This window comes from Lampris incognitus, chromosome 9 (assembly GCF_029633865.1).
Source record: "Lampris incognitus isolate fLamInc1 chromosome 9, fLamInc1.hap2, whole genome shotgun sequence".
Taxonomy (NCBI): Eukaryota; Metazoa; Chordata; class Actinopteri; order Lampriformes; family Lampridae; genus Lampris; species Lampris incognitus.
In genome coordinates, this window is record NC_079219.1 from 11,254,163 (window position 1) to 11,281,093 (window position 26,931).

At 42.2% G+C, this 26,931-nt stretch overlaps 1 protein-coding gene across 1 annotated transcript in view; it reads left to right on the forward strand.

Annotated features, from left to right (window-relative positions):
- Positions 1–26,931, forward strand: part of pogzb (pogo transposable element derived with ZNF domain b) — a 97,595-nt gene that overhangs the window by 12,610 nt on the left and 58,054 nt on the right. Inside the window, exons 2-4 of the mRNA XM_056286163.1 lie at positions 8,006–8,124; positions 13,733–13,801; positions 24,647–24,855. Of these exons, the coding sequence (XP_056142138.1) occupies positions 8,010–8,124; positions 13,733–13,801; positions 24,647–24,855 (393 nt within the window). The 5' untranslated portion in view covers positions 8,006–8,009. The remainder of the gene's footprint in view (positions 1–8,005; positions 8,125–13,732; positions 13,802–24,646; positions 24,856–26,931) is intronic.

Below are 26,931 nucleotides of genomic sequence, written 5' to 3' on the forward strand. Positions count from 1 at the left end.
GAGAGAAGGGAAAGTGAGAGTGAAGCAAGAGAGGACACGGCAAGTGAAGAGAGACAGGGAGAGCTGACACCACCCAGTCTACCAGCAGCTAAGTTACGCTTTTGTTTTTGTTATGTGCTGTTTAGAAGTCTCAAATATGCACTCTAAATCCATATCAACTGCGATGTATCAGAAAAATAGCTCTCTTCCTTATTATTGTGTAATATTAACTTTATTATGCTAGCTCATACTCCAAAATGGATATCCTCATTTCACCACCGCCACCCACCACTCTATAATCACATACCCCAATGTTATATTTAACAGCTTTGGTAATGGATGGATGGATAGTAATACCTTTTTTTTGTATAGCGCTTTTCAATGTTCATAAAGACGCTTTACATAAGATTAAAAAAAAAACAATGCACCAAAAACATGTAATACGCAATAATAGATTCGGGTAGTGTAGTGGTCTATTGACTGATAGACACACCTGCCCTCAACTCAGCTTCTGTTGTTACTGTGCACATGTCGGCGTCGGCACAGTGTTTTACTGCTGTCATAGATTGACATTTTTTGTGTGGTTTTTAGCCTCAACATTACGTTACTTTTAACTTTTATCAACCTTTTTATGGTTTACCTCTACTACTTTTTGGATTTTATCGGATTATCGATTGTTGTATGGTCTTGATCGCACTGGACTCTCCGTCTCCGTAGTGCTTCCTCTGTGTGTGGCGAAAACTGTATGGACTCAGCCTTGAAAACTGTATGGACTCAGCTGATGTTCCGGAACCCGCTGACGATCAGGACCAGGGACATGAAACGCGCTGCGAAGCGGCTTTCGGAGATAATGAGCCCCACGCCAATGACTGTGCAGACACTATTCCCTGGTCCGGCCAGAACCCGCTCGAGACCGACACTGCATCGGATCTAGATATGTGCTACTGGCTAAACCGGGGAGCAAGACCTAAGACCTGTTCTACCCCCGCAGTGTCAAAGCCTGAGCTCTGGACAGACGTTGTCCAGGGTAAAAGAGGAGTTAAACACAACTCGAATGTCTCAATTTGGTGGATATGCCTGTATCTGTATTTGAGATCGATGATGATCATGTCAGATTTATCACAATTTAGTTTGAGGAAATTGGCTTGCCTCCATTCTTTAATTTCAGTGAGGCAGTTAGTCAGACTGAAGTAAGTTGTAGTAATACAATTAAAAGGCAGGTACTATAAAAAGAAAATACAAAGTACAAAAAAAAAAAAAGAAAGAAAGAAAAATAGAATAAAAACATAGTCACTTCCCCGCCAGGAGTGATGAAAGATCTACTTCAGGAATTAATGTGCAGTTGGAATGAGGTACAAGTTTTGATGCTCAATCATAGGCACCAGAAAAAAGAAATGTTTTTAACCTAGATTTAAAAATTGCTATATTTGGGGTACATCTAAGATCTTCTGGTAGTTTGTTCCAGTTGCATGCAGTGTAACAGCTAAATGCTGCTTCACCATGTTTGGTTTGGACTTTGGGCTGAACTAACTGACCTGAGTCCATGGATCTTAGAACCCTACCCAGTTTATACTCTCCGAGCATGTCAGGGATGTATTCTGGGCCTACACCAATCAGTGATTTGCTGACAAGTAGCAGCACTTTAAAATCTATTCTGTAACTAAATGGAAGCCAGTGTAAAGATTTCAGGACTGGAGTAATGTGCTCTGTTCTCTTGGTCCTGGTTAAAACTCTAGCAGCAGCATTCTGAATAAGCTGCAGCTGTTAAATGGTCTTTTTGGGAAGACCAGTTGAGAGACCGTTACAGTAACCAATTCTACTGGAAATAAAAGCATGGATGAGCTTCTCTTGGTCATTTTGAGATACCAGACCCTTGATTCTGGCTATATTTTTAAGATGATAGAAGGCTGTTTTAATGATTGCTTTGATATGGCTGGTGAACATGAGATCTGAGTCTATTAAAACTCCAAGATTTCGGACTTGGTCTTTGGTTTTTAGAGCTTTGGACTTCGAGTTGTTCATTTATAACAGTTCTCTTTGTTGCCAAACATAATAATCTTGGTTTTTTCCTTATTTAATTGAAGAAAGTTTTGGCTCAACCAATTATTTATCTGCTCCAAACAGTGACACAGTGAGTCTATTGGGCTGAGATCATCAGGTGAGAGAGCCAGATATATCTGATTATCATCTGCATAACTATGGTAATCCATGTTGTTGTTCTGAAGAATTTGGCCTAAAAGCAGCGTGTATAGGTTAAACGGAAGAGATCTGAGAACTAATCCCTGGGGGATTCCACATGTCAAAGCCACTCTATCAGATTCATAACTGCCAATGGTGATGAAGTAACTTCGGTCTTCTAAATAAGACCTGAACCAATTAAGGATTGCTCTGGAAAGTCCTACCCAATGTTCCAGCCTGTCCAACAGTATTCTGTGATATACAGTGTCAAATGCCGCACTGAGATCAAGTAAAACCAGAACGGATATTTTACCTGTCAGTATTCAGCCGTATGTCATTTAACACTTTTATAAGAGCTGTTTCAGGACTGTGGTTAGGTTGGAAACCTGATTGATATTTGTCAAAATGCCCATTTGAGTTTAAAAATTTGCTGAGTTGATTAGAAACAACTTTCTCGATGATCTTAAGCTACAAAAGGAATATTTGAGACTGGTCTATAGTTATTTAACACAGAGGTATCCAGAGTTCTCTTTTTTAGGAGTGGCTTAATGGCAGCTATTTTTATTGACTTGGGGAAAGTGCCTGATAGCAGTGAGCTATTAACTATATGATGTAACTCCGTTTCTACAGAGTTAAAAATAGTTTTTAAAAAATCTGACGGCAGTGTGTCGAGACAACATGTTGATGATTTAAGATGCCAAACTGTTTCCGCTAGAGTTTCTTGATCAATGGTATTAAATTGTGACAGACTGACCAGATCATTTCTAGGTGGTCGTAGAGACTGCATAGTTTTGTTGCTTGACTGTGTGGCATTGATGGTCTGTCTAATAGTTTTAATTTTTTTTACCAAAAAGCAAGCAAATTTATTACATTTCTCTGTGGAGAGGAGTTCAGGGACTATCTGTTTGGGGGGTTTGTAAGCTTGTCAACCATGGCAAATAGAGTGTGGGTATTATTAATGATCCTGTTAATCAAATTAGAAAAATGTAGCTGTCTAGCCTTGCGTAACTCATAGTTAAATAGGCCTTTATTTGTTCACACGAAGAAGACACTTTACAAGACTACATTTGTTCTGATACACATGGACTTTAAGCATCTATCTAAGCAATGTAAAATAAAGTTAAACATGGTATAGGTCATACGCAGTCAACGATTAAAAGTAAGCAAACATCAAACATGAATTGCTCTCACAGGAGATTGGAGATGGGCTGGAAATTGTTCATGTTATCAGGGTTGAGTCCAGGATTTTTTAGGCTGGGGGTGTTAGTAGCCAGTTTAAGTGGATGGAGGACTGAACTAGAGCTGAAGGTACAGTTAATGATTTCTGTGATGAGTGAGGTGATAGCTGGGAGACAGTCCTTAACAAGACTGGATGGAATGGGATCCAGAAAACAAGTGAAGCTTCTCATTCCTGCCATAAGTTTGGACACCTCCATTGAGGACACATGGGATAACTTTGACAGGGGCTGAGTGGTGGTGGTGGTGTATGTGGGGGGGGTGGAGAGGACAGGGAAAGTGGTCAGGTTGCTGTAGATAGTATACATTTTAGTTTGGAAAAATGAAAGGAAAGAGTTGCACTTGTTAACTTTGGAAGTATTGTCTCTGGGTTTGAGAATTTTTTTATTGTGGAAAAGGGACCCTTGGGGTTGGTGGAGCCAGAGTGTATGAGATGTGAGTAGTACGGGGACTGGGCTGTGATGAGCGCATCTTTGTATTGTTGAAGGTAGTACTTATGTGTAGGCTTGGAGATGCACTGTTAAACCAGTTTTCTTGGAGTCTTTTGAGGTGGCACTTGAGAGGATTTAATTTGATGGAATTCGGGAGTATACCAGGGATCTAAGTGTGTGAATGAGATTTTTTTTTTTTATGGGGACCAGCTGATCAAGACAGGTGGAGAGTGTGTCATTATAATAATTGACAAGATCAGAGAGATTATCAGAAAGCGGAGGACGGGAAGCAGACATTTTGGCTAGACAGAGGGAGCGAGCTGGGAAGGATGTGCAGCAGGTTAGGGCGATGAGGAAAGAGAAGGAAATGCACTGACAAGCGAGGAGTGTGTGTTGAGAAGGTGGAAGGAGTACTTTGAGGGGCTGATGAATGAAGGAAATGAAACAGAGAGAAGGGTGGATGCTGTGGGGATAGTGAATCAGGAAGTGCGGTGGATTAGCAAGGAGGATGTTAGGGCAGCTATGAAGGGTGGAATGTCAGTTGGTCCAGATGACATACCTGTTGAGGCATGGAGGTGTTTAGGAGAGATGGCAGTGGAGTTTTTAACTAGCTTGTTAAACACAATCTGAGAAAGTGAGAGGATGCCTGAGGAGTGGAGAAGAAGCATACTGGCAACAATTTTCAAGAATAAAGGTGATGTGCAGAGCTTTAGTAATTACAGAGGTATAAAGTTGATCAGCCACAGCATCAATCAATCAACCTTTATTTTAATACGCAAGTTAATTTACAATAACGGCCTATGTTGGGGGTAAGTGCCCCCTAGAGGGAGGGGATGGGGAGTAAAATAAAAAAGCATGAAGATATGGGGAAGAGTAGCGGAAGCTAGGTTAAGAGGAGAGGTGACAATTAGCGAGCAGCAGTATGGTTTCATGCCAGGAAAGAGCACTACAGATGTGATGTTTTCTTTGAGAATGTTGATGGAGAACTATAGAGAAGGTCAGAAGGACTTACATTGTGTCTTTGTGGATTTAGAGAAAGCATATGACAGGGTGCCAGGAGAGGAGGTGTGGTATTGTACGAGGAAGTTGTGCAGTGAGCAGTTGTGCAGTGTGCGCAGTAGGAATGGCGGATGGGTTCAAGATGGAGGTGGGATTACATCAAGGATCGGCTCTGAGCCCTTTCTTGTTTGCAATGGTGATGGACAGGTTAACAGACGAGATCAGGCAGGAGTCTCCATGGATTATGATGTTCACGGATGACATTGTGATCTGTAGTGAGAGTAGGAAGCAAGTTAAGGAGAGCCTGGAGAGTTGGTGGTATGCACTGGAGAGAAGAGGAATAGAAGTCTGTAGGAGCAGGATGGAATACAAATGCATCAACAAGAAGGAGGACAGCAGAATGGTGGGTATATTGGAAGAAGGTAGCTGAATATGGAGCTGCCAGGCAAGAGGAAAAGAGGAAGGCCAAAGAGGAGGTTTATGGATGTGGTGAGGGAGGACATACAGGTGGTGGCTGGCATGAAAGAGGAAGATGCAGAGGTCAGGAAGAGATGAAAACAGATGATCTGCTGTGGGAACCCGTAACAGGAGCAGCCAAAAGTAGTAGTAGTAGTTGTAGACATAAGAGTCATGATCCCAGCCAGCTGCAAATATCAATTCTTATCCCGATTATCAAAGCCAATTTACCAATTCTGGGCAGGTGCATTTGATGTAGTGCCGCAGAATGCCCCCTTCTCAGAAGTGCACATACATTCATAAAAAATCAATTTCTAAATATTTCATAGATATTTGCATGAGTTTTAGCTCATGAGGAATGAATAAAATAGCAGTCATTGCAGTGTTTGGTTACGTAGGAGTGTGGCTAGCTTAAAAATGTTTAAAATACCAAAGCTCTATTACAAACCCCAATTCCAGTGAAGTTGGGACATTGTGTAAAATGTAAATAAAAACAGAATACAATGATTTGCAAATCCTTTTTGACCTATATTCAATTGAATACACTACAAAGACAAGATATTTAATGTTCAAACTGATAAACTTTTTTGTTTGTTTTTTTTTGCAAATATTCACTCATTTTGAATTTGATGCCCGCAACACGTTCCAAAAAAGCTGGGACAGGGGCATGTTTACCACTGTGTTACATCACCTTTCCTTTTAACAACACTCAATAAGCGTTTGGGAACTGAGGACACTAATCGTTGAAGCTTTGTAGGTGGAATTCTTTCCCATTCTTGCTTGATGTATGACTTCAGTTGCTCAACAGTCCGGGGTCTCCACTGTCGTATTTTGCACTTCATAATGCGCCACACATTTTCAATGGGAGACAGGTCTGGACTGCAGGCAGGCCAGTCTAGTACCTGCACTCTTTTACTACGAAGCCACGCTGTTGTCACACGTGCAGAATGTTGCTTGGCATTGTCTTGCTGAAATGAGCAGGGACGTCCCTAAAAAAGACGTCGCTTGGATGGCAGCATATGTTGCTCCAAAACCTGTATGTACCTTTCAGCATTAATGGTGCCTTCACATATGTGCAAGTTACCCATGCCATGGGCACTAACACAACTCCAGACCATCACAGATGCTGGCTTTTGGACTTTGTGCTGATAACAATCTGGATGGTCCTTTACCTCTTTAGCCCGGAGGACACGACGTCCATGATTTCCAAAAGCAATTTGAAATGTGGACTCGTCAGACCACAGCACACTTTTCCACTTTGCATCAGTCCATCTCAGATGAGCTTGGGAGCAGAGAAGCCGGCGGCGTTTCTGGGTGTTGTCGATATATGGCTTTCGCTTTGCAAGGTAGAGTTTTAACTTGCACTTGTAGATGTAGCGACAGACTGTGTTAACTGACAATGGTTTTCCGAAGTGTTCGTGGTAATATCCTTTACAGCATGATGTCGGTTTTTAATGCAGTGCCGCCTGAGGGATCGAAGGTCACAGAAATTCAATGTTGGTTTTCGGCCTTGCCGCTTATGTGCAGAGATTTCTCCGGATTCTCTGAATCTTTTGATGATATTATGGACTGTAGATGATGAAATCCCTAAATTCCTTGCAATTTTACATTGAGAAACGTTGTTCTTAAACTGTTGGACTATTTGCTCACGCAGTTGTTCACAAAGTGGTGAACCTCGCCCCATCCTTGCTTGTGAACGACTGAGCCTTTTGGGGGTTGCTCCTTTTATACTCAATCATGACACTCACCTGTTTCCAATTAACCTGTTCACCTGTGGAATGTTCCAAACAGGTGTTTTTTGAGCAACTTTCCCAGTCTTTTGTTGCCCCTGTCCCAGCTTCTTTGGAACGTGTTGCAGGCATCAAATTCAAAATGAGTGAATATTTGCAAAAAACAATAAAGTTTATCAGTTTGAACATTAAATATCTTGTCTTTGTAGTGTATTCAATTGAATATAGGTCAAAAAGGATTTGCAAATCATTGTATTCTGTTTTTATTCACGTTTTAAACAATGTCCCAACTTCATTGGAATTGGGGTTTATAGATCAGGGGGCAGCAGTAGGGCTGGATTTTCAGGCTTAATGTATTGCCCCCACCCTATCAACTTTGCTTAGGATTGTCTCAGATCAACTACACTTACTGGCTTAGCATTACACAACTGAGGTCAGTCCGACTTCATATGAACACACGTAATCAAGTTAATACTTTTAGTACCTCAAGTTTTAAAAGTATTACCCATGCAACTGTGTCTGTTTTTTCTTTGTTTGACCACCAAACAGCTATAAAACAATACTGCATTCATAGGATTTATATTTGTGTTTTTGTTATTCTCGTTTGGATTTCTGGGGTATCTATTTGCGCTCCAAAACTAGTAATGATTTTACTGAACAAATGTTTCGGGGTGGGATTAAGGTGGGACTTTTCACTATTTTGGCTCTGCTCCTTCTCTGTTGGTCAGATGGTCGATTCTGTGAGTGGCATGTCTACTGTCTCTACTATCATATGAGATCCGGCTTTACGTTTTGCTGTTATGTTTATCAAGCAAGTACGATCTAACATAAACCACCTGTAGTATCTAACTCTTTGGAGTTGTATGGTACAGTCAGCCAAGCACTGATCTCATCCAAGCACCCAGAGATGGGTTTGTACAGGTCTCATGTTGTACCAACTAACTATTGGACAGTGTTATGTTCAGTCTGACTGACAGAATCTTTTTGTCTCCGCAGCAACATGGACACTGAATTGTTTATGGAGTGTGAGGAGGAGGAGCTGGAGCCATGGCAACAGGTGGATGACTTTGTGGAAGAGGAAGAGGTAGAATTCATTGATGCCCACTATGATCCCGGTGAGCCTAACAACTGCCATGGAAATTCAGTGATTGATAACTGCTGCAAATGTGGTCATGTAACTGAGTTGGTAGAGCAAAACACAAATATTGCCAGGGTCAGAGGTTCTCTACCCTGTGTAATTCTGTCAATCCCTTGACAAGGTTTTTTTATCCACCAAATTTTATACATCAAATTGCAGTGCCATGTTTTTATCATGAGAACTTAAGAATAAGAAATTAATATTGAATATTCATGTGCAATTTGCACAAATATATGTTTAAGTGAATTGCGGGTATCGACCCTGGTTTACGCTTTTTAAAATGTTATTTGACTTTTTTGTACAATGAAAACAAACAACAATAAAGATACAGCACCCAGTACCATTAAACAAAGTAACAGAAAGACAGAGGATTCATATCTGGACCTCCCCAAGAGTAGTCCAAAGCCACCAGTCAACAGCAATATTGGCAAAACAGGAGACTTCCCTCTTCCGCCAGGAGGGTCAAGGGTAAATAAGAAAGGAAAAAGAAACACCAAACAAAGAAAACATACGTGGGTGGGAGCCTGCCAGAACATGCCGAAATGGGATATTTTTTACAAAACAGAATAGCAACACCTCTGGCTTGCAAGTAAAAGGCGCTTGGAACACCTGAGAAATCGAATTTGCTCTCAGCCTGTGCTGTTCATTTGCACTGATATGCATTTCCTGGAGAAAAATTATGTCTGGCTTCAGTGATTTGAGATGTGAGAAAATGAGACCCCTTTTAATTACATGACCGAGACCCTTCACATTCCATGAAACCAATGTTAGGTTATTATTAATGCTGGTATGTTCAATGCTGTCAGATACTGACATTGTCCCTGAGATGAAGACAATCTGGCATCCATCCAAAATAATGCAGGACATAGTAAAACACAATACATAAGAACCATACACTGTGGTGTAGAATAACCCATGAACAAGTTCTCTACCCGCCCACAAAGTGCTTCTCCAAACGAAGCACAGATGTCCCTCCCCCAGCGTTTCTCAAAATGTGTGGCGTGCCCCCCCTTGAGGGGCACAGAGGCATGACAGGGAGGGCACACGGGACCAGGGGTGGAATGTAGTGCAGAACTACTGTTTTGATCTGAATCTTTTTCACGGCAGAACAATCAACAAAAGGTGCTCTCATGAGACAGAGAGTCTGTAGGTTCACAGAATAGAGAGATATTTGACAGGGATGAAAAGAAAGACAAGTGATGCTTCCAAGACAAAAAAGACAAACTGCTTAGCTGATGGTAATCAACCAAATACCATGTTAAGAAAATATGATGATGCCTATCTTGCTCTTGGGTTCACAGTGAATGTGGTGGGAGATGAGGAGAGACCAGTGTGTATTTTATGTCTGAAAACTCTGGCAGCTGGTCGTATGAGACCAAACAAATTAAGAAGACATTTAGAGACATTACACCCCAGTCTCGTCAATAAGCCACTCGAGTTCTTTCAGAGAAAACTTGGTGCATACCGTCAGCAGGAACATTTCTATGTAAAAGCTGCATCAGTGAACAACAAAGCACTAATGGCATCATACAAAGTCGCATACAGAATTGCCCAGTGCAAGAAACCACACGCAATAGCAGAGCTCATACTTCCCGCGCCTTTAGATATGGTGTCAACTATGTTTGATGAGACAAGCGCCGCAAAATTGAAGGCTGTCCTGTCCCTCTGTCCAATGATACAGTTGCAAGATGTATATGTGACACTTCAAATGACCTTAAAAGAACAACTCATTGAAAATTTGAAAGACTAACGTTTCGCCTTACAAGTGGATGAGGCTACTGACAGCAATAAAGACTGCTTGTTTATTGCTTATGTTCACTTTGTCATGTCAGAGTCACTGTGTGAGGATTTGCTGTTTTGCAAGTACGTCCCGAGTAGAGCAACAGCTGATGAGCTTTTTAGGCTTCTTGACTGTTACCTGACAGAACATGGGCTGAGATGGGAGAATTGTGCGGGCATTTGCACGGATGGTGCACAGACCATGGCAGGGAAAATGAAGGGATTGCAGGCACTAATCAAGAGGGTCTGGCCATATGCGCAATGGACACACTGTGTGATACACAGAGAAGTGCTAGCATCAAGACAGATTAGCCCTGACTTAAACGAGGTTTTGACTAATGTTAGCGTGGTCAATTTAATCAAAACAAGACCCCTGAGAGTGCGGCTGTTCTCTGCACTTTATGAGGAGATGGGAGCTGGTCATTCAGCTGTGTTGTTTCACAGCAAGGCTAGGTGGCTCTCGCGAGGAGTTGTCGCAAATCTTTGAGCTCTGAGAAGAAATTCGGGTGTTTCTGGAGGAGCGTATGCATGAAGTTGCAAGCAAGTTTAGTGATGAACAATTTCTTATGAAACTGGCCTATCTCAGCCATATATTTGGAAAGCTGAATGAATTAAATCTTCAGCTTCAAGGCAGAGACGAGCACCTTCAACACCTGGCAGACAAGATCACTACATTCACTCGAAAGCTTGAGATGTGGAACAACTGTAGAAAAAAAACAAAGATGTGTAAATCATTAAGTACGTTTAAACAACTCTTTAAAAATAACATACTGAACAGATATAGGATGGATGAACAAAGAGATGGACTGGAATAACATCGCATGATACATGACGTGTAAGGTGCCCTGTTTGACTTGTGCTGTTTTGTTTATTTTGATTTCTATGCGTTGATCTTTCTTTTTTTTCACTTTTGTTTTGTTTTGAAAGTTTTGTTTTGGCAGAGGCGTAAAAACCAGGCCCAGAAAGTAAAAGTCCAAACCATGTATTTGCTCCACTCATGCACTACACCAGCAGATTCTAGTCAACAGCACTCCTCAACTAGGTAGGGAAAACTAATTAATGAAAGCTGGTTTAGTAACATGGTTGGAGCAAATACACGGTTTGGACATTTATTACTTTCTTGACCTGGTTTTTACACCTCTGTGTTTTGGTTTGATTTGATTGATAATGTATAAAAAAGGGGTAGGACCAGAAAAGTTCTTTACTTCATCTTACACCCTTTTCAAACATGGACTAGTTACTAGTTGTGTTGTTACAGAGAGTTTGCAAAATATATTCACTGTTATTTCAATTTGTACTTGTATACGTGCCTATATATTTTATTTTGTTATTTTAACATGTTTGAAATAGAAATCAATCATCATCATCATCATAATGTGTGTTGATGTGGACAGGACTGTGTGATCTTCTTGGAGTTCCTAAAGTCAACGATAATCTCTTTGGTCCTTTTGGTGTTTAAGACCAGGTTGTTGTTAGCACACATCTGTCATCTTCTGAACCTCCTCTCCTCCCTGTATGCCGCTTCGTCGTTGTCTGATATGAGCCCAATGACTGTCGTCTCATCCGCAAACTTAACAATAGTGCTTTAGTTGTGGATGGGTTGGCAGTCTTGTGTGAATGGTGCCTAAAGGAGGGGACTCAGCACACAACCCTGGGGGGATGCCGGTGCTCAGGATGAGTGTGGAGGATGTGTGCTTGCCCAATATTACAGTCTGGGGGCGGTTAGTGAGGAAGTCCATTATCCAATTGTATATGGAGGGAGTTAGTCCTAGTTTGTTGACCAGCTTGTTTGGTATGATGGTGTTAAACACCAACTTGTAACCAACAAAGAGCATGCTGACGTAGGTGTAGTGTCTTTCCAGGTGAGAGAGGGCTGTATTGAGAGCCACACAGATGGTGTCCTCAGTTGATCTGTTTGCCTGGTAGGCAAACTGGTGTTGGTCTAGATCAGCTGGAACAGTGTCTTTGATGGGGGGGTGAGTCCAGTCGTTCAAAGCATTTTGAAATGACAGGGGTGAGAGCGACTGGCTGATAGTCATTGGGACAGTTACCACAGGTTTTTTTTTTTGGGAACGGGCACAATGGTGCTAGATTTGAGGCATGCGGAGACTGTGCATAAGGATAGAGAGAGGTTGAAAATGTGTGTGAATACCTCTGCTAGCTGGTCAGCACAGGTCTGGAGTACATGCCCTTGTACACCATCAGGCCCTGCTGCTTTCCATGTGTTGATGCTGCGGAGGGTCTGCCACACCTCTGGAATGTGTAGAACAAGGGTATGTGGGTCTCTCAACAGTTTGAAACCGATTGGAGGTTGGTTATTGTCTTTGTCAAACAGAGCAAAGAAGTTGTAAGTTCCACCACTAGGTTGGCAGTGTTGTTGGCTGGTGTATGCTGTGTGTTATTTACCCTTTGGTAACGTGATGGCCTGGATGCCTTGCCACGTCCTCCATGGGTTGGAGTTACTGTTGAGGCCCTCTTCTGTTCATAGTTTGTAGCTGCGTTTTGCAGATCTGATACCTCTCTGAATGTTCGGTCTGGAAACGCTGTAGGCTGTAGTGTCTCAATTTAAATGTCTCTTGGCCTGAGCAGCCATTTGACTTCGCTGTTCATCCATGGTTTCTCATTTGGGTACATCGGATCCTTTTTCTAATAGTGACATTGTCCATGCAGTAGTTAATGTATGACAATACAGATGAAGTGTACCCCTTCCAGGTCTGTCTGATGGGCAAATATATTCCATTGTGTGTGCAAAACGTACTTGGAGCGTCCAGGTAGCGTAGCAGTCTATTCCGTTGCCTACCAACATGGGGATCTCCGGTTCGAATCCCCGCGTTACCTCCAGCTTGGTCGGGCATCACTACAGACACAATTGGCCATGTCTGCGGGTGGGAAGCCAGATGTGGGTATGTGTCCTGGTTGCTACACTAGCACCTACTCTGGTCAGTCAGGGTGCCTGTTCAGGGGGGAGGGGAAACTGGGGGGGATAGGATGATCCTCCCACACGCTACATCCCCCTGGCGAAACTCCTCAGTCTGGTGAAAAGAAGCAGCCTCCACATGTATTGGAAGAGACATGGTAGTCTGCAGCCCTCCGCGGATTGGCAGAGGGGGTAGATCAACAACAAGGACAACTCGAAAGAGTGGGGTAATTGGCTGAGTACAACTTGGGAGAAAAACTGGGAAAAATCCCCCCCCAAAAAAAAATGGTGCTGGAGTTGAGAGATGGCTCCCTCAGGCCAAACTTTAACTGTCCTGCTTGTCGGCTTCGCACTGATAGCAAGGGCTTTGTGTGCTGGGACAAGAAACAAAGAGAGATGATCTGACTGTCCAAGGTGGGGGCGGGGTATGGCCCTGTATGTGTCCTTTATGTTAGTATAGACATGATCTAAGGTGTTTTTCCCCCAGTTGTACATTTGACATGTTGATAGAATCTGGGAAGAACATTTCTGAGGTTCGTTTGGTTGAAGTCCCCTGCAAGGATGAAAACTCTATCACGGTGTGTTCTGTTGTTTACTGATCGCATGCTTATGTGTATGTTTTTCCTTTTTAACTGACATCCTGATAGCTATATGATAGTAACGCACATCCATTTACCAACATACATCAACATCCACTTCAAATATACTTTCACATTCCAATACCCATCAACTTAGTTACCTCAACAATAATATATGCATCAAAGGACCTTTGACAACGGTCACTTTATTGGACTTTTTTAGTCAGTGAGATATGGTGTTGGTATATCACTGCTGGTGAATCCTGGGGAAGAGAAGATGTGATCTAATGCCCTGCTTCCTTCTCTCCTAGTGGAGGATTCTTCCTCTCGTCTCCCAGTACCAGAGACTCCGTCGCCCACAACCCACCCTACACCACGAGGTAAGTGTGTGTGTGTGTGTGTGTGTGTGTGTGTGTGTGTGTGTGTGTGTGTGTGTGTGTGTATTTATCCAGTTGGGTGTGTATATGTAAATTGCGTTTGTGTAGGTGTATGGATATTTGTGTGTGTATATGCAGTTCTCCCCAAGTGGAGTTGTGCTATTTGGATTCTCTGAGAAGAGATTTTATCTTTGATGTGTTTTATTGTTTATTAAGTGGTTATTGATTTCTGCTTACTGCCTTGCTGACAGACATGTCAGACATGTCCAGCACTGAGCTGCTGGTCATCCCTTCCAAATCCTGCATCCACATGGATATCAATCAGGCTACGTACACTGAAAATATGCCTAGAACCTTGGCATGATAATGGATAACCAACTCTATTTTTCTTACTCATTTCTGCCGTTTCGCTCTGTACAACATCCAAAAGATCCCACTGTACCTGTTAAGCGCATGCTATGCAGCTCCTGGTCCACGTGCCTGTTATTTTTTGATTGTACTATTTTAATTCAGATTCAGACAACTTTATTTATCCCAGAAGGATAATTAAGTTTTAATGCACCTTTTGTTAATCTCACATCTCTTGGTATCACACACATCTCTCCTCTCTTTGTGTCTTCACACAGACTACCTGTTTCTGAGTGCATAAAGCTCCAAACCTTGTAATTGGCTTTCTGGACAATCCAATGAACTGTACCAACTTATCTGTAAACCCATATTGACATGTACACTGATATTCACTCTCTTAATTCTACCTCTGGAAGGTTACTGTCTATAAATGGTGGTGTGTATAGTAATATGTAGTAATATTTATAGTGTACTGTCTATGTAGTAATATGTACACTGAGCTGCCATTTTATGAGGTACACCTATCTAGAAGCGTGTTGTGCCTCATTGGCCTTCAGGAGTTAATGAATATGTCTGGGCATATACAGTGCATCCGGAAAGTATTCACACCCCTTCACTTTCTCCACATTTTGTTATGTTACAGCCTTATTCCAAAATGGATTAAATTCCTTTTTTTCCCTCATCAATCTACACACAATACCCCATAATGACAAAGTGAAAAAGGTTTTGTAGAATTTTTTTCAAATTTATTAAAAATAAAAAACTGAAATATTGCATGTACATAAGTATTCACACCCTTTGCTATGACACTCAAAATTGAGCTCAGGTTCATCCTGTTTCCACTGATCATCCTTGAGATGTTTCTACATCTTGATTGGAGTCCACCTCTAGTAAATTCAATTGATTGGACATGATTTGGAAAGGCACACACCTGTCTATATAAGGTCCCACTGTTGACAGCGCATGTCAGAGCAGAAACCAAGCCATGAAGTCAAAGGAATTGTCTGTGGACCTCCGAGACAGGATTGTATCGAGGCACAGATCTGGGGAAGGGTACAAAAAAATTTCTACAGATTTGAAGTTCCCGAAGAGCACAGTGGTCTCCATCATTCGTAAATGGAAGAAGTTTGGATCCACCAGGACTCTTCCTAGCGCTGGCCGCCCAGCCAAACTGAGCAATTGGGGGAGAAGGGCCTTGGTCAGGGAGGTGACCAAGAACCCGATGGTCACTCTGACAGAGCTCCAGCGTTCCTCTGTGGAGATGGGAGGAACCTTCCAGAAAGACAACCATCTCTGCAGCACTCCACCAATCAGGCCTTTATGGTAGAGTGGCCAGACAGAAGCCTCTGCTCAGTAAAAGGCACATGACAGCCCGCTTGGAGTTTGCCAGAAAGCACCTAAAGGACTCTCAGACCATGAGAAACATGATTCTCTGGTCTGATGAAACCAAGATTGAACTCTTTGGCCTGAATGCCAAACGCCACGTCTGGAGGAAACCAGGCACCTCTCATCACCTTGCTAATACCATCCCTACAGTGAAGCATGGTGGTGGCAGCATCATGCTGTGGGGATGTTCTTCAGTGGCAGGAACTGGGAGACTAGTCAGGATCGAGGGAAAGATGAGTGGAGCAAAGTACAGAGAGATCCTTGATGAAAACCTGCTCCAGAGCGCTCAGGACCTCAGACCTTAAGCACACAGCCAAGGAGTGGAGGAGTGGCTTCGGGACAAGTCTGTGAATGTCCTTGAGTGGCCCAGCCAGAGCCCAGACTTGAACCCCATTGAACATCTCTGGAAAGACCTGAAAATAGCTGTGCAGTGACGCTCCCCATCTAACCTTACAGAGCTCGAGAGGATCTGCAGAGAAGAATGGGAGAAATACCCCAAATATAGGTGTGCCAAGCTTGTAGCTTCATACCCAAGAAGACTTGAGGCTGTAATCGCTGCCAAGGGTGCCCCAACCAAGTACTGAGTAAAGGGTGTGAATACTTGTGTACATGCAATATTTCAGTTTTTTATTTTTAATAAATTTGCAAAAATTTCTACAAAACCTTTTTCGCTTTGTCATTATGGGGTATTGTATGTAGATTGGTGAGGAAAAAAAGGAATTTAATCCATTTTGGAATAAGGCTGTAACAACAAAATGTGGGGAAAGTGAAGGGGTGTGAATACTTTCCGGATGCACTGCATTCTACAAGATACTGGATGCATTGTGCAGCAATGTTGTACCATGCGGAAATGACTGTTGCGCAATTGCTGCCAATTGGATGGCTGCACAGTCTTGCTGCATACAGCCGTCTTCACCTCATCCCAAAGATGCTCAATAGGGTTGAGAACCAGGGACTGTGCAGGCAGCTAAAGCAATGAAAATTCACTGCCATGATCCTGGAACCATTCAGTGATGATTCATGCCTTGTAACATGGTGCATTTTCATGTTGTAAGTGTCCATCCTAGTGTGGATAAACTATTACCATGATGGGATGAACTTGGTCACAGTGATGTTCAGATATGCCGTGCTGTTCAGACATTATTCATTGGGTGTCAGGGGCCCTAATGTGTGTCAGGAAAACATTCACCACACCATCACACTGCCACAATTAGTCTGTACTTTTGACACCAATCAGGATGGCTCCAAGCACTTACATGTCGCTTGCATCAAATTCTGATCTTTTCCATCATCATGATGCAAAAGAAACATAGATTTGTTCGACCAGACAACTTTTTTCCACTTCCTAATGGTCCAGTTTTGATGATGTTGTGCCCACTGGAGATGTGCTTTCTTGTTCTGAGGTGACAACATCCACACCCAACATGGGCTTCAGCTGTTGTAGCTCATTTGGGACAAAGTCTAATAAGTTTGAGATGCATTCTAAGATGATATTCTGCACACCAGTGTTAAAGTTGGATATGATTTGCCTGGTTGTGGTCCATCTATTCGCTTGCAGGTTGATCGCCATTATCCTTTGACCCCTCTGGTCCATACACCGTTTTCATTGACTGGATTGCCAATCACTGGTAGTTTTCTGGTTTTTGCTCCATTCTTGCTAGATCCTTGAAACGGTTGTGCATAAAAAGCACAGGCCAACAGACATTTGGGGGACGGTAGAACCGGCACACCTAGCGCCAACTATCATGCCACATTCAAAGTTACTAAGGTCACTCATTTTGCCCATTCCAACTCCCAGTGGAACACAAACTGATTCTAAAAATGCTGGTCTGCCTGATTTCTACCACACACCAGGGGTGGGGGGGGGGGGATAAATTCTTAGATGCATTAACATTCTCTCAGAAAAGATTATGTCTCGAAGCAGAAAACTCAATAATTGGAAATTTAAAGCTCAATTCTTGACTGGGCTGTACGCTCCTTACGGCTGCCGCTGAAACAACTGGATGGTGAAACGTAATGGATGTAAAACACGCGCGTCGTGTTTACGTTCTAAGCTAGGCTACTTCTTCATTTTTAGAGAGGATGGTTGAGCGCGAGCAACCGAAGTTGGATACAATCTGAACGGCACCCTCTGGCTTAAAAGCCACTCTATGGAAGCATTTTGGCTTTTGTTAAGTTGAACAGAAAAGGGACCTGGACAAGAACCACACTGTATGCAAGTTGTGTCTAACTAAAATAAAATATTTTGGGAACACAACAAACATGAGAAACCATATTTCACGTTTCCACCCAGTATTGGAGGGAAAACAGCCAGTTGTAGTTGCTGCCAGCCAGAGAACAATTAAACAAGTGATAGCAAAGCTTCCACCAAACTCGGGAAGGGTGAAGCGAATCATCAAGTCGATAGCAACTTTGATTGCCAACGACTAGCGCCCCTACTCTGTCATTTTGAGAACCAGGGCTTTCGCGCTATGGTGCACACTTTGGAGCCGAGACAACGTCCCATCTCGACATTTTTTTCACCGACACAGCGATACCCGCACTCTACAGTGAAACCAAAACCAAAGTCATGGAATCATTGAGGAAAATGGGTAGGATAGCTACAGAATCTTATGTCACTGTAACTGCGCACTTTATTACCGATGACTGGCAGCTTGTGTCTTATATGCAGGGGATATAGTTACTGCACAGTGGAGCACACTTACACCGCAGCATGTAGACCAACTCCTGTTCTTACACAAAAACTTACATATTCCAGCATTCACCAGCTAAGCACATTTGCTATGTTGCACTTCCATGCATTTCCATGATTTCATTGTGGCCTATTATTTCTATTTTCTCTATTATTTATTGTTTTACCACATATTCCACAGAAAGTGTTAGTTTTGTATGAGAGCTGGTACAGAATTCTATTTGGTTTTTGTATGAAAGCTGTTTTTGATTTTAATATACAGCAAAATTTTTGTTTTTTGTTCTTCTTTTTGTCTGAGGTATTCTGTGCTCATTGGCCATAACAGGAGGCTTTCGGTTGAAGTCTTTATTATTTATTTGTGAATGAGGGCAGCTTTTTATGTTATCAAGTGATTGCTGAAGTCTTGCTGAAGCCCATGTGTGACAACAAGGATGCTGCTACAGGCACTTTTGTTTTTTTCCTTTTTGGTTCTTTGCAATTCTGGGAAATGTGACCTTTCAGTTGACATATCTCTTCCATTTGTTACTGTATTAATAAAAGATAATGGAAGTAAATTCATCTGTTTATTTTAATTATGGCTCACTACAAATATGCTATGTTTTAAAAGAAGCAAGTCATCAAAAGTAGCGGGTGAGACCAAGCAACTTATCAGTGTTAATGGAGTGGAGGATGTTGATCTGTCAAACACAAATTCTTCTTTCTCTCGCTTTGAAAGGTCTGATTTTACTCATAATGTTTCTAAGTTGAAGGAGTCCCTTGTACCTCAGAATAATATTGTGATATTTCAAGAATGTGTCACAGCCTTATTCAAGAAAATGAACATAAGGAAGGCTGCCCAAATGCCATCTGTGGGTGCACTCTGCGCTACTGTCCCGACCAGCTCAGTGAGGTCTTCATTCAACTCTTTCAGATGTGTGCTGACTGTTGCCAGTTACCTCAATCTTGAAAACTTCCACTATAATCCCTATTCCCGAAATCAAAAAGTTCCAGAGAACTAAATGAGTTCAGACCTGTTGTGCTTACATTACTTGCAATGAAAAACTTTGAGAAATTTTTAAAAGATGAGGTTGTCTCCCTAGTTGATGGCAAACTAGACCCCTTGCGGTTTGCTTATCAAGCTGGCAAGGGTGTGGAGGATGCAAAACTCTTTATCCTTGACAAAGTATATAAGCACCTGGAGAAACCCAATTCTCATGTCAGACTTTTATTTGCTGACTTCTCTTAGGCCTTTAACAAGATGCAACCTCGGATTTTGATCGAGCGGCTTGCTTCTTATTTTATCTGATCAGCTTTTAATGTTGCTTTTAAACTTTTTAACAGACAGAACCCAGCAGGTTTTAGTTAATGAGGTTATGTCCAATGTCCTAGTCTCAAACATGGACTCAACTCGGCGTTGCGTTCTTTCCCCCCCTGCTTTTTATTTTGTATACAGACAGCTGCAGGTCTTCTAAAGAGGGTAGCTACCTGCGGAAATTCTCTGACGATACCGCACTTTGTCTCTTCTTCAGGGCTCGGGGTCAGATCACGGTTGTGCCCTCCCTGCCTTTGTTGATTCGTGCGATGATAACTTCCTTGACCTTAATGTGTCAAAAATTAGAACTTACCATTGATTTTAGGAAGAACAGTGATAAACCCAAAGCTAGTACAATAAATGGCAAGAATGTTCTAATTGCTGACACTAATAAGTACTTGGGAACTGTGTTCGACCCCCAACTCAAGTTCGATGTGAACACAGATTCAACTGTCAAGCGTGGACAACAAAGAATTCACTTTCTGTGGAAGCTTAACTCCTTTAATGTCTGTAACACCATCTCATATATTTTCTACCAGTCATTTATTGAAAGTCTTTTAACTTTTTCCTCTATTTGTTGGTTTGATGTGTTGACTGTGAAGGACAGGAATAGCCTCAACAGTATCGTTAAGGTCTGCTCCAAAATAATCGGAGTCCAGCAGAGAGATTTGTGTTCCCTCTAGGAGAAATGTGTGGCCCAGAAAGCAAAAGGATTTATTAGCCAATCTGACCACATCCTGTCCAGTGAAATCCCTGTAATGCCCCCTAGCTGGCACTATACAGCGCCCCCTAGGAAAACAAATTGCTATTCTAAGTCCTTCATTCCTTCTGCTATCAGGCTGTTAAATGCTGAGAGTAGTCATTTTAAATGAGTGCTTTATATTGTTTTAAACCACAATAGTTGGTTTATACCTTGTTGGTTTTTCACATGGTTTGTGGGCCTGTACGTTCACTGAATGTTGTATTGGAATGTAATGTGCAATGCATCTTAGGATGCTTGCTTGCTTGATTTATTGTTTTATTTAACTTATGTGAATTTGTATCCTTTGCCTGGTCCTCGTGCGAGTCTGCATGCAAGGCCAGGCGAGGGTGGCAGTATGCATCGTACTGATCTGTCTATTGTCTCTGACATACTGATGATTGACACTTGTCTGTGAGTTTGTGTATTGTCTGGGTAGGTTGTAAAACTGAATCGCCCTTCTGGGATAAATAAAGTTGTCTGAATCTGAACACAGTGAGAAAAAAAATCATCGATAGAAATCAAAAGTGTTGATACATCAATCATCGTTTTATAATCGCATCATAGCCCTCTGAATCAGAATCGAATCGTGAGGTGCCTAGAGATTCCCACCCCGACCACACGCCGTAGTCACGTGATATATGTTGCAACATACCATTTGTGTGAAGATGGGGGGTATACCTAATAAACTGGCAACTTAGTTTATAGTCTATATTCTGTCCCTTTCTAAAGGGCTGAGCTCTGGATCCAGACTTTTCTCACTTGAACCTAAAACGATGGAATAAAATCCTGTCATCTTTCAGCGATACACATTCATTCACATCATTCAAGAAAAGCCTAAAAACTTCTTTTCCAGGTCTATCCTAATCCATAGATGGTCCCTAAACAAGACCATGACGCTCATTTGTGGCATTGTTCAACTAATTTGTAATTCAATTCCATATTTTTTTGCATTACTGCTACACTTTTTGCACTTAGTATGACATTCAATCATCTCCATTCTGTGATTACTATGTAGTGATCTAAGATACACTATATGTACAGAGGTACTGGGCCACACCTCTTAATCATTGAATTCAGACCCATTGCCGCAGGTGTATAAAATCAAGCAGGTAGCCATGCAGTCTGCATTTACAAACATTTGTGAAAGAACGGGTCGTTCTGAAGAGCTCAGTGAATTCAAGCATGGTACTGTCATAGGATGCCACTTTTGCAATAAGTCAGTTTGTGAAATTTCTTCCCTGCTAGATATTCCATGGTCAACTGTAACTGTAAGTGGTATTATTGAAAAGTGGAAGAATTTAGGAACAGCAACTCAGCCACAACAGGGTTCGACATTAACCATGGCACGATGGCCCGTAGCCATAAAAAGTTATTCTGTTGCCACCGTATATCCCCAGTAGGTGGCCCCCTGTGGCCACCAAGCCAAGGTTAAAGAAAAAAGAACCCACTGCCCTTCGCAAATGCAACATCACAGTTCCAAAACATCCCGATTCGTTCGCGCCTTTTAATTCAACATTCTATGAAAACAGCTAACAATAACTTAATTTTACTTGTCGCCGCCTAGCTGCCAATATGTCGGGGCTGCTGAAGTATGGGTTTACTAAGCCTATTGTTACTCAAGCTGCGAACATGGTCCCTACAGAAGAACCAGAAACACGAAAGGTGGACTATGAAAAAACGGAACGGCAACGAAAATTTAGGAGTGAATGGAAGCAAGAGTTTTAAGTGGCTAGAATATGACACATCTAAGGACGTAATGTACTGCGGAGTGCCGCGAGTTTCCTCAACAAGCCGAGAAGTCTAGCTCATTTTTCACCGGAAACAGTGCCTTCAGGAAACACCACATCACAATTCATGGAAAAAGTGGACAACACAAGGTGCACAGTTGCACACCTTGCAGTTATATCGTCTGAAAATACAATACATCCACGGGGAGACTAATACGTCAAATGGAGAGTGGATAACGGGAGAAAATTATTAAAAATTTCAACATCGCATACTATTCTGTACGCAAGGTTCAGCGTTTTCGGTTTTTTCCGATTTTCACCGAAAAGTACCCAGATTTTTTTAAAAGGAGCAGACCGGTTTAAACTGATTTTCACGTGTATTTTATGTTTCCATGGATCCAAAAGTTGTTCCTTTTCATGTGAGGTTATGTAACAGTGTCCTCTTGTGGCGATATTCGGCATGCTGGATGGCTTTGAAAAATAAAACCAAAAATGTTGAGCCTTGTCTGTACGTAACGAAATCGCATTCAGTGCTTTCCCTGGGCTTATTGAACTCCATATCAAGAACGGCATGGACATGGTGCATGGATATGCAAACGACAAAACCATAGCAAGGTGGGTTGGTTTAATTCTAATCTAGTTAGCTAGCTAGCTGGTTAGGTTTATATGCTGCAAATTAACTACTAGCTACTAAGTAGAGCAGCTACCTAAATTTATTGGACAAATAATGTAACGTTACCTACTCTTCATCAGCAGTAGGCTATTGTTGGCTAGCTCGCATAGCGTATTTTCTGTTTGTATTGCAGCTAGTTGCTCATAGTTACTGGTGTTAACGTTGTTGTCGGCAACTTTACTTCTGTAGATTCATTCCCCACATCTACAATGACATCTGGGAACCAACACTGGAGAAGCTGTTCCAAGCCCGCTATATTTCGTTTCTTGCGCATTATAATTCTACTGCTTTTTGTAATGTTTTTATTGCAAACATGACTGACGCTGGGACAATGCTGGGAGGGAGGGAACAAGCAAGTGAGAGTGTATGAGGCAGAGGGTTGCGAAAAAGACTGAACTGAGATTGTGAGAGAATATATGTACCATATATTTACAAAAACTTGAGTTTTAAGTTTAATAATTATAAAAAAAAAATATTCATTCTGCCCATGTATTTTGACAATTTTGGCTACAGTTAGAAGTATGTGTTATAGGTTTTCTACTGCTTTTTGTAATGTTTTTATTGCAGACATGACTGACAGGCACAATGCTGGGAGGGAGGGAGGCAGGGATGGAGGGAGCGAGAGCGAGCGTGTGTGAGGCAGAGAGAGGCATGGAGGGGGGGTGCGAAAAAGAGACTGTGAACTAAGAGACAGAGAATATGTATGTATGTTTACAAATGAACTTGAGTTTTCAATTTAAATAAATAGTTATATATTTTCTTTTTGTTGATGTCTTTTCGTTTGTTGATGTGTTAAGTTGTGTTAAATTGCCTTTTCTGTGTTTTTACATTTGGATCACCAAAAATGTACTTTAGCCACCAAATTTTGGGGCTTGGTGGCCCATGGGGCCAGTGCTTAAATATATTAGCGTCTATCCCTGCACGAAGTGGCAGACCACGTAAAGTCACATAACAGGGTCAACGAGTGCTGAGGCACATAGTGTGTAAAAGTTGCCAACACTCTGTTGACTCAATAACTGCAGTTTCAAACTTCCTCTGGCATTAACATCAGCACAAAAACTGTGCGCCAGGAGCTTCATGCAATGTGTTTCCATGGCCGAGCAGCTGCATGCAAGCCTTACATCACCAAGCACAATGCCAAGCGTCGGATGGAGTGGTGTAAAGCATGCTGCCACTGGACTATGGAGCAGTGGAAACGTGTTCTGTGAAGTGACGAATCACGCTTCTTTGTCTGGCAGTCTGATGGATGAGTCTGGGTTTGGCGGATGCCAGGAGAACGTTACCTGCCTGACTGCATTGTGCCAACTGTTAAGTTTGGTAGAGGAGGGATAATGATATGGGGTTGTTTTTCAGGGGTTGAATGCTTCAGCACACCAAGACATTTTGGACAATTCTATGCTTCCAACTTTGTGGGAACAGTTTGGGGAGGGCCCTTTTCTGTTCCAGCATGACTGTGCCCCAGTGCACAAAGCAAGGTCCATTAAGACATGGTTTGGTGAGTTTGGTGTGGAAGAACTTGACTGGCCTGCACAGAGCCCTGACCTCAACCCCATCGAACACCTTTGGGATGAACTAGAACAGAGATTGCGAGCCAGGTCTTCTCATCCAACATCAGTGCCTGACCACACATGTGCTCTTCTGGATGAATGGGCAAAATTCCCACCGACAACACTCCGAAATCTTGTGGAAAGCCTTCACAGAAGAGTGGAAGCTGTTATAGATGAAAAGGGGGGGGGGGAGACTCCATATTAATGCCTTTGGATTTAGAATGGGATGTCATAAAAGCTCCTGTAGGTGTAATGGCCAGGTGTCCCAATACTTTTGTACATATAGTGTATCTGTTCACATGATTTTTTCCAGTCATTGCTGACTCCTGACTCTCTTGTAAGTTGCTTGAATAAAAATGCCTGCTAAGTTAGGAAATGGAAATGTAGATTGTTGTTCCTCAGTGCTTTTTGAGGTTTAATGAACTGCTTTCTCCATCCTCAGTTCCATTTTCACTAGCGCAGACCAGCTCAGCTCCAGCACCCCCTCCTCCCCCTGTTGTTGCCAACATCCCCCGGCCCCTAGCCACCAGTGTGACGCCATCTGGCCCCCAGGCCCAGCCCCTTATTCTGACCCGGACTCCCGCTGGAACCTTCCTGCTATCCACAGGCCCTGGACCTGGAACCAGCCAACCCATCCTGCTCACCACCCAGGTAAAGAATCCAGGATTATTGTAAACTAGACAAGGATGGATGGATTTGTTATCAGATGCTCATAAAAAATAAATTAAAAATGCATGGTGAATGTATGGATGTGAAATAGTGCTCAACATCCACTTACAGTGTGATGCATATAGTTTTAATTAAAGTAAATTAAAGATGGTTCACGGTCCCAAACCGTGAACCATCTTGTGACTACTTGTTGACCAGCTGCGGTTTGTTTGTTTGTTTGTTTGAGGCTTTGCTTATTTTTTTAAATTCTAACCATTTTTAGTGACTCTGTGAGACCTTTGGATTATTTTAATTGATTTTATGGTTTGCCTGTTTTATGGATTTTTACCTGATCGATTACATCAACTGATATGCAAATCTGTGTTAGTCAAGTCAGCAACAGCTAACTGCGCAACAAAGGTGTCGATCTACTGTTGTCCCACTGCAACAAAACTAGCAACATACACAGGGGCATGGCCAAGAGAAACAGTGTGGGTAATGGCAATGACGTGAGTAAAGACAATGACGATCAGCTAAAAGAACAGTTTAAAGCATTAAGCGATAAGTTTTCAGCTATTATGAAAACAATTGACGAACTACATCAAGTCCTATTTAGTCCAGGGTAAGACACTAAACTGCAACCGCAGGCTGTAGAGGGGTAACACCTTACCTCAGCAAGAGCCCTTTGGCTAAGGACGATGTCCCTACTGATACAAACCCCAATTCCAATGAAGTTGAGACGTTGTGTAAAACGTGAAAACGGAATACAATGATTTGCAAATCCTTTTCGACCTATATTCAGTTGAATACACAACAAAGACAAGATATTTAATGTTCAAACTGATAAACTTTATTGGGGTTTTTTGCAAATATTCACTCATTTTGAATTTGATGCCCGCAACACGTTCCAAAAAAGCTGGGACAGGGGCATGTTTACCACTGTGTTACATCACCTTTCCTTTTAACAACACTCAATAAGCGTTTGGGAACTGAGGATACTAATCGTTGAAGCTTTGTAGGTGGAATTCTTTCCCATTCTTGCTTGATGTACGACTTCAGTTGCTCAACAGTCCGGGGTCTCCGTTGTTGTATTTTGCGCTTCATAATGTGCCATACATTTTCAATGGGAGACAGGTCTGGACTGCAGGCAGGCCAGTCTAGTACCTGCACTCTTTTACTACGAAGCCACGCTGTTGTAACACGTGCAGAATGTTGCTTGGCATTGTCTTGCTGAAATAAGCAGGGACGTCCCTGAAAAAGACGTCGCTTGGGTGGCAGCATATGTTGCTCCAAAACCTGTATGTACCTTTCAGCATTAATGGTGCCTTCACATATGTGCAAGTTACCCATGCCATGGGCACTAACACACCTCCATACCATCACAGACGCTGGCTTTTGAACTTTGCGCTGATAACAATCTGGATGGTCCTTTTCCTCTTTAGCCCGGAGGACACGACGTCTATGATTTCCAAGAACAATTTGAAATGTGGACTTGTCAGACCACAGCACTTTTCCACGTTGCGTCAGTCCATCTAAGATGAGCTCGGGGCCAGAGAAGCCGGCAGCGTTTCTGGGTGTTGTTGATATATGGTTTTCTCTTTGCATGGTAAAGTTTTTACTTGCACTTGTAGATTTAGCGACAGACTGTGTTAACTGACAATGGTTTTCCAAAGTGTTCCTGAGCCCACGTGGTAAATTTTCTTTACAGAATGATGTCGGTTTTTAATGCAGTGCCGCCTGAGGGATCGAAGGTCACGGGCATTCAGTGTTGGTTTTCAGCCTTGCCGCTTGCATGCAGAGATATCTTCGGATTCTCTGAATCTTTTGATGATATTATGGACTGTAGATGATGAAGTCCCTAAATTCCTTGCAATTGTACATTGACAAACATTGTTCGTAAACTGTAGGACTATTTGCTCACGTAGTTGTTCACAAAGTAATGAACCTCGCCCCATCCTTGCTTGTGAACGACTGAGCCTTTCGGGGATGCTCCTTTTATACCCAATCATGACACTCACCTGTTTCCAATTAACCTGTTCACCTGCGGAATGTTCCAAACAGGTGTTTTTTGAGCATTCG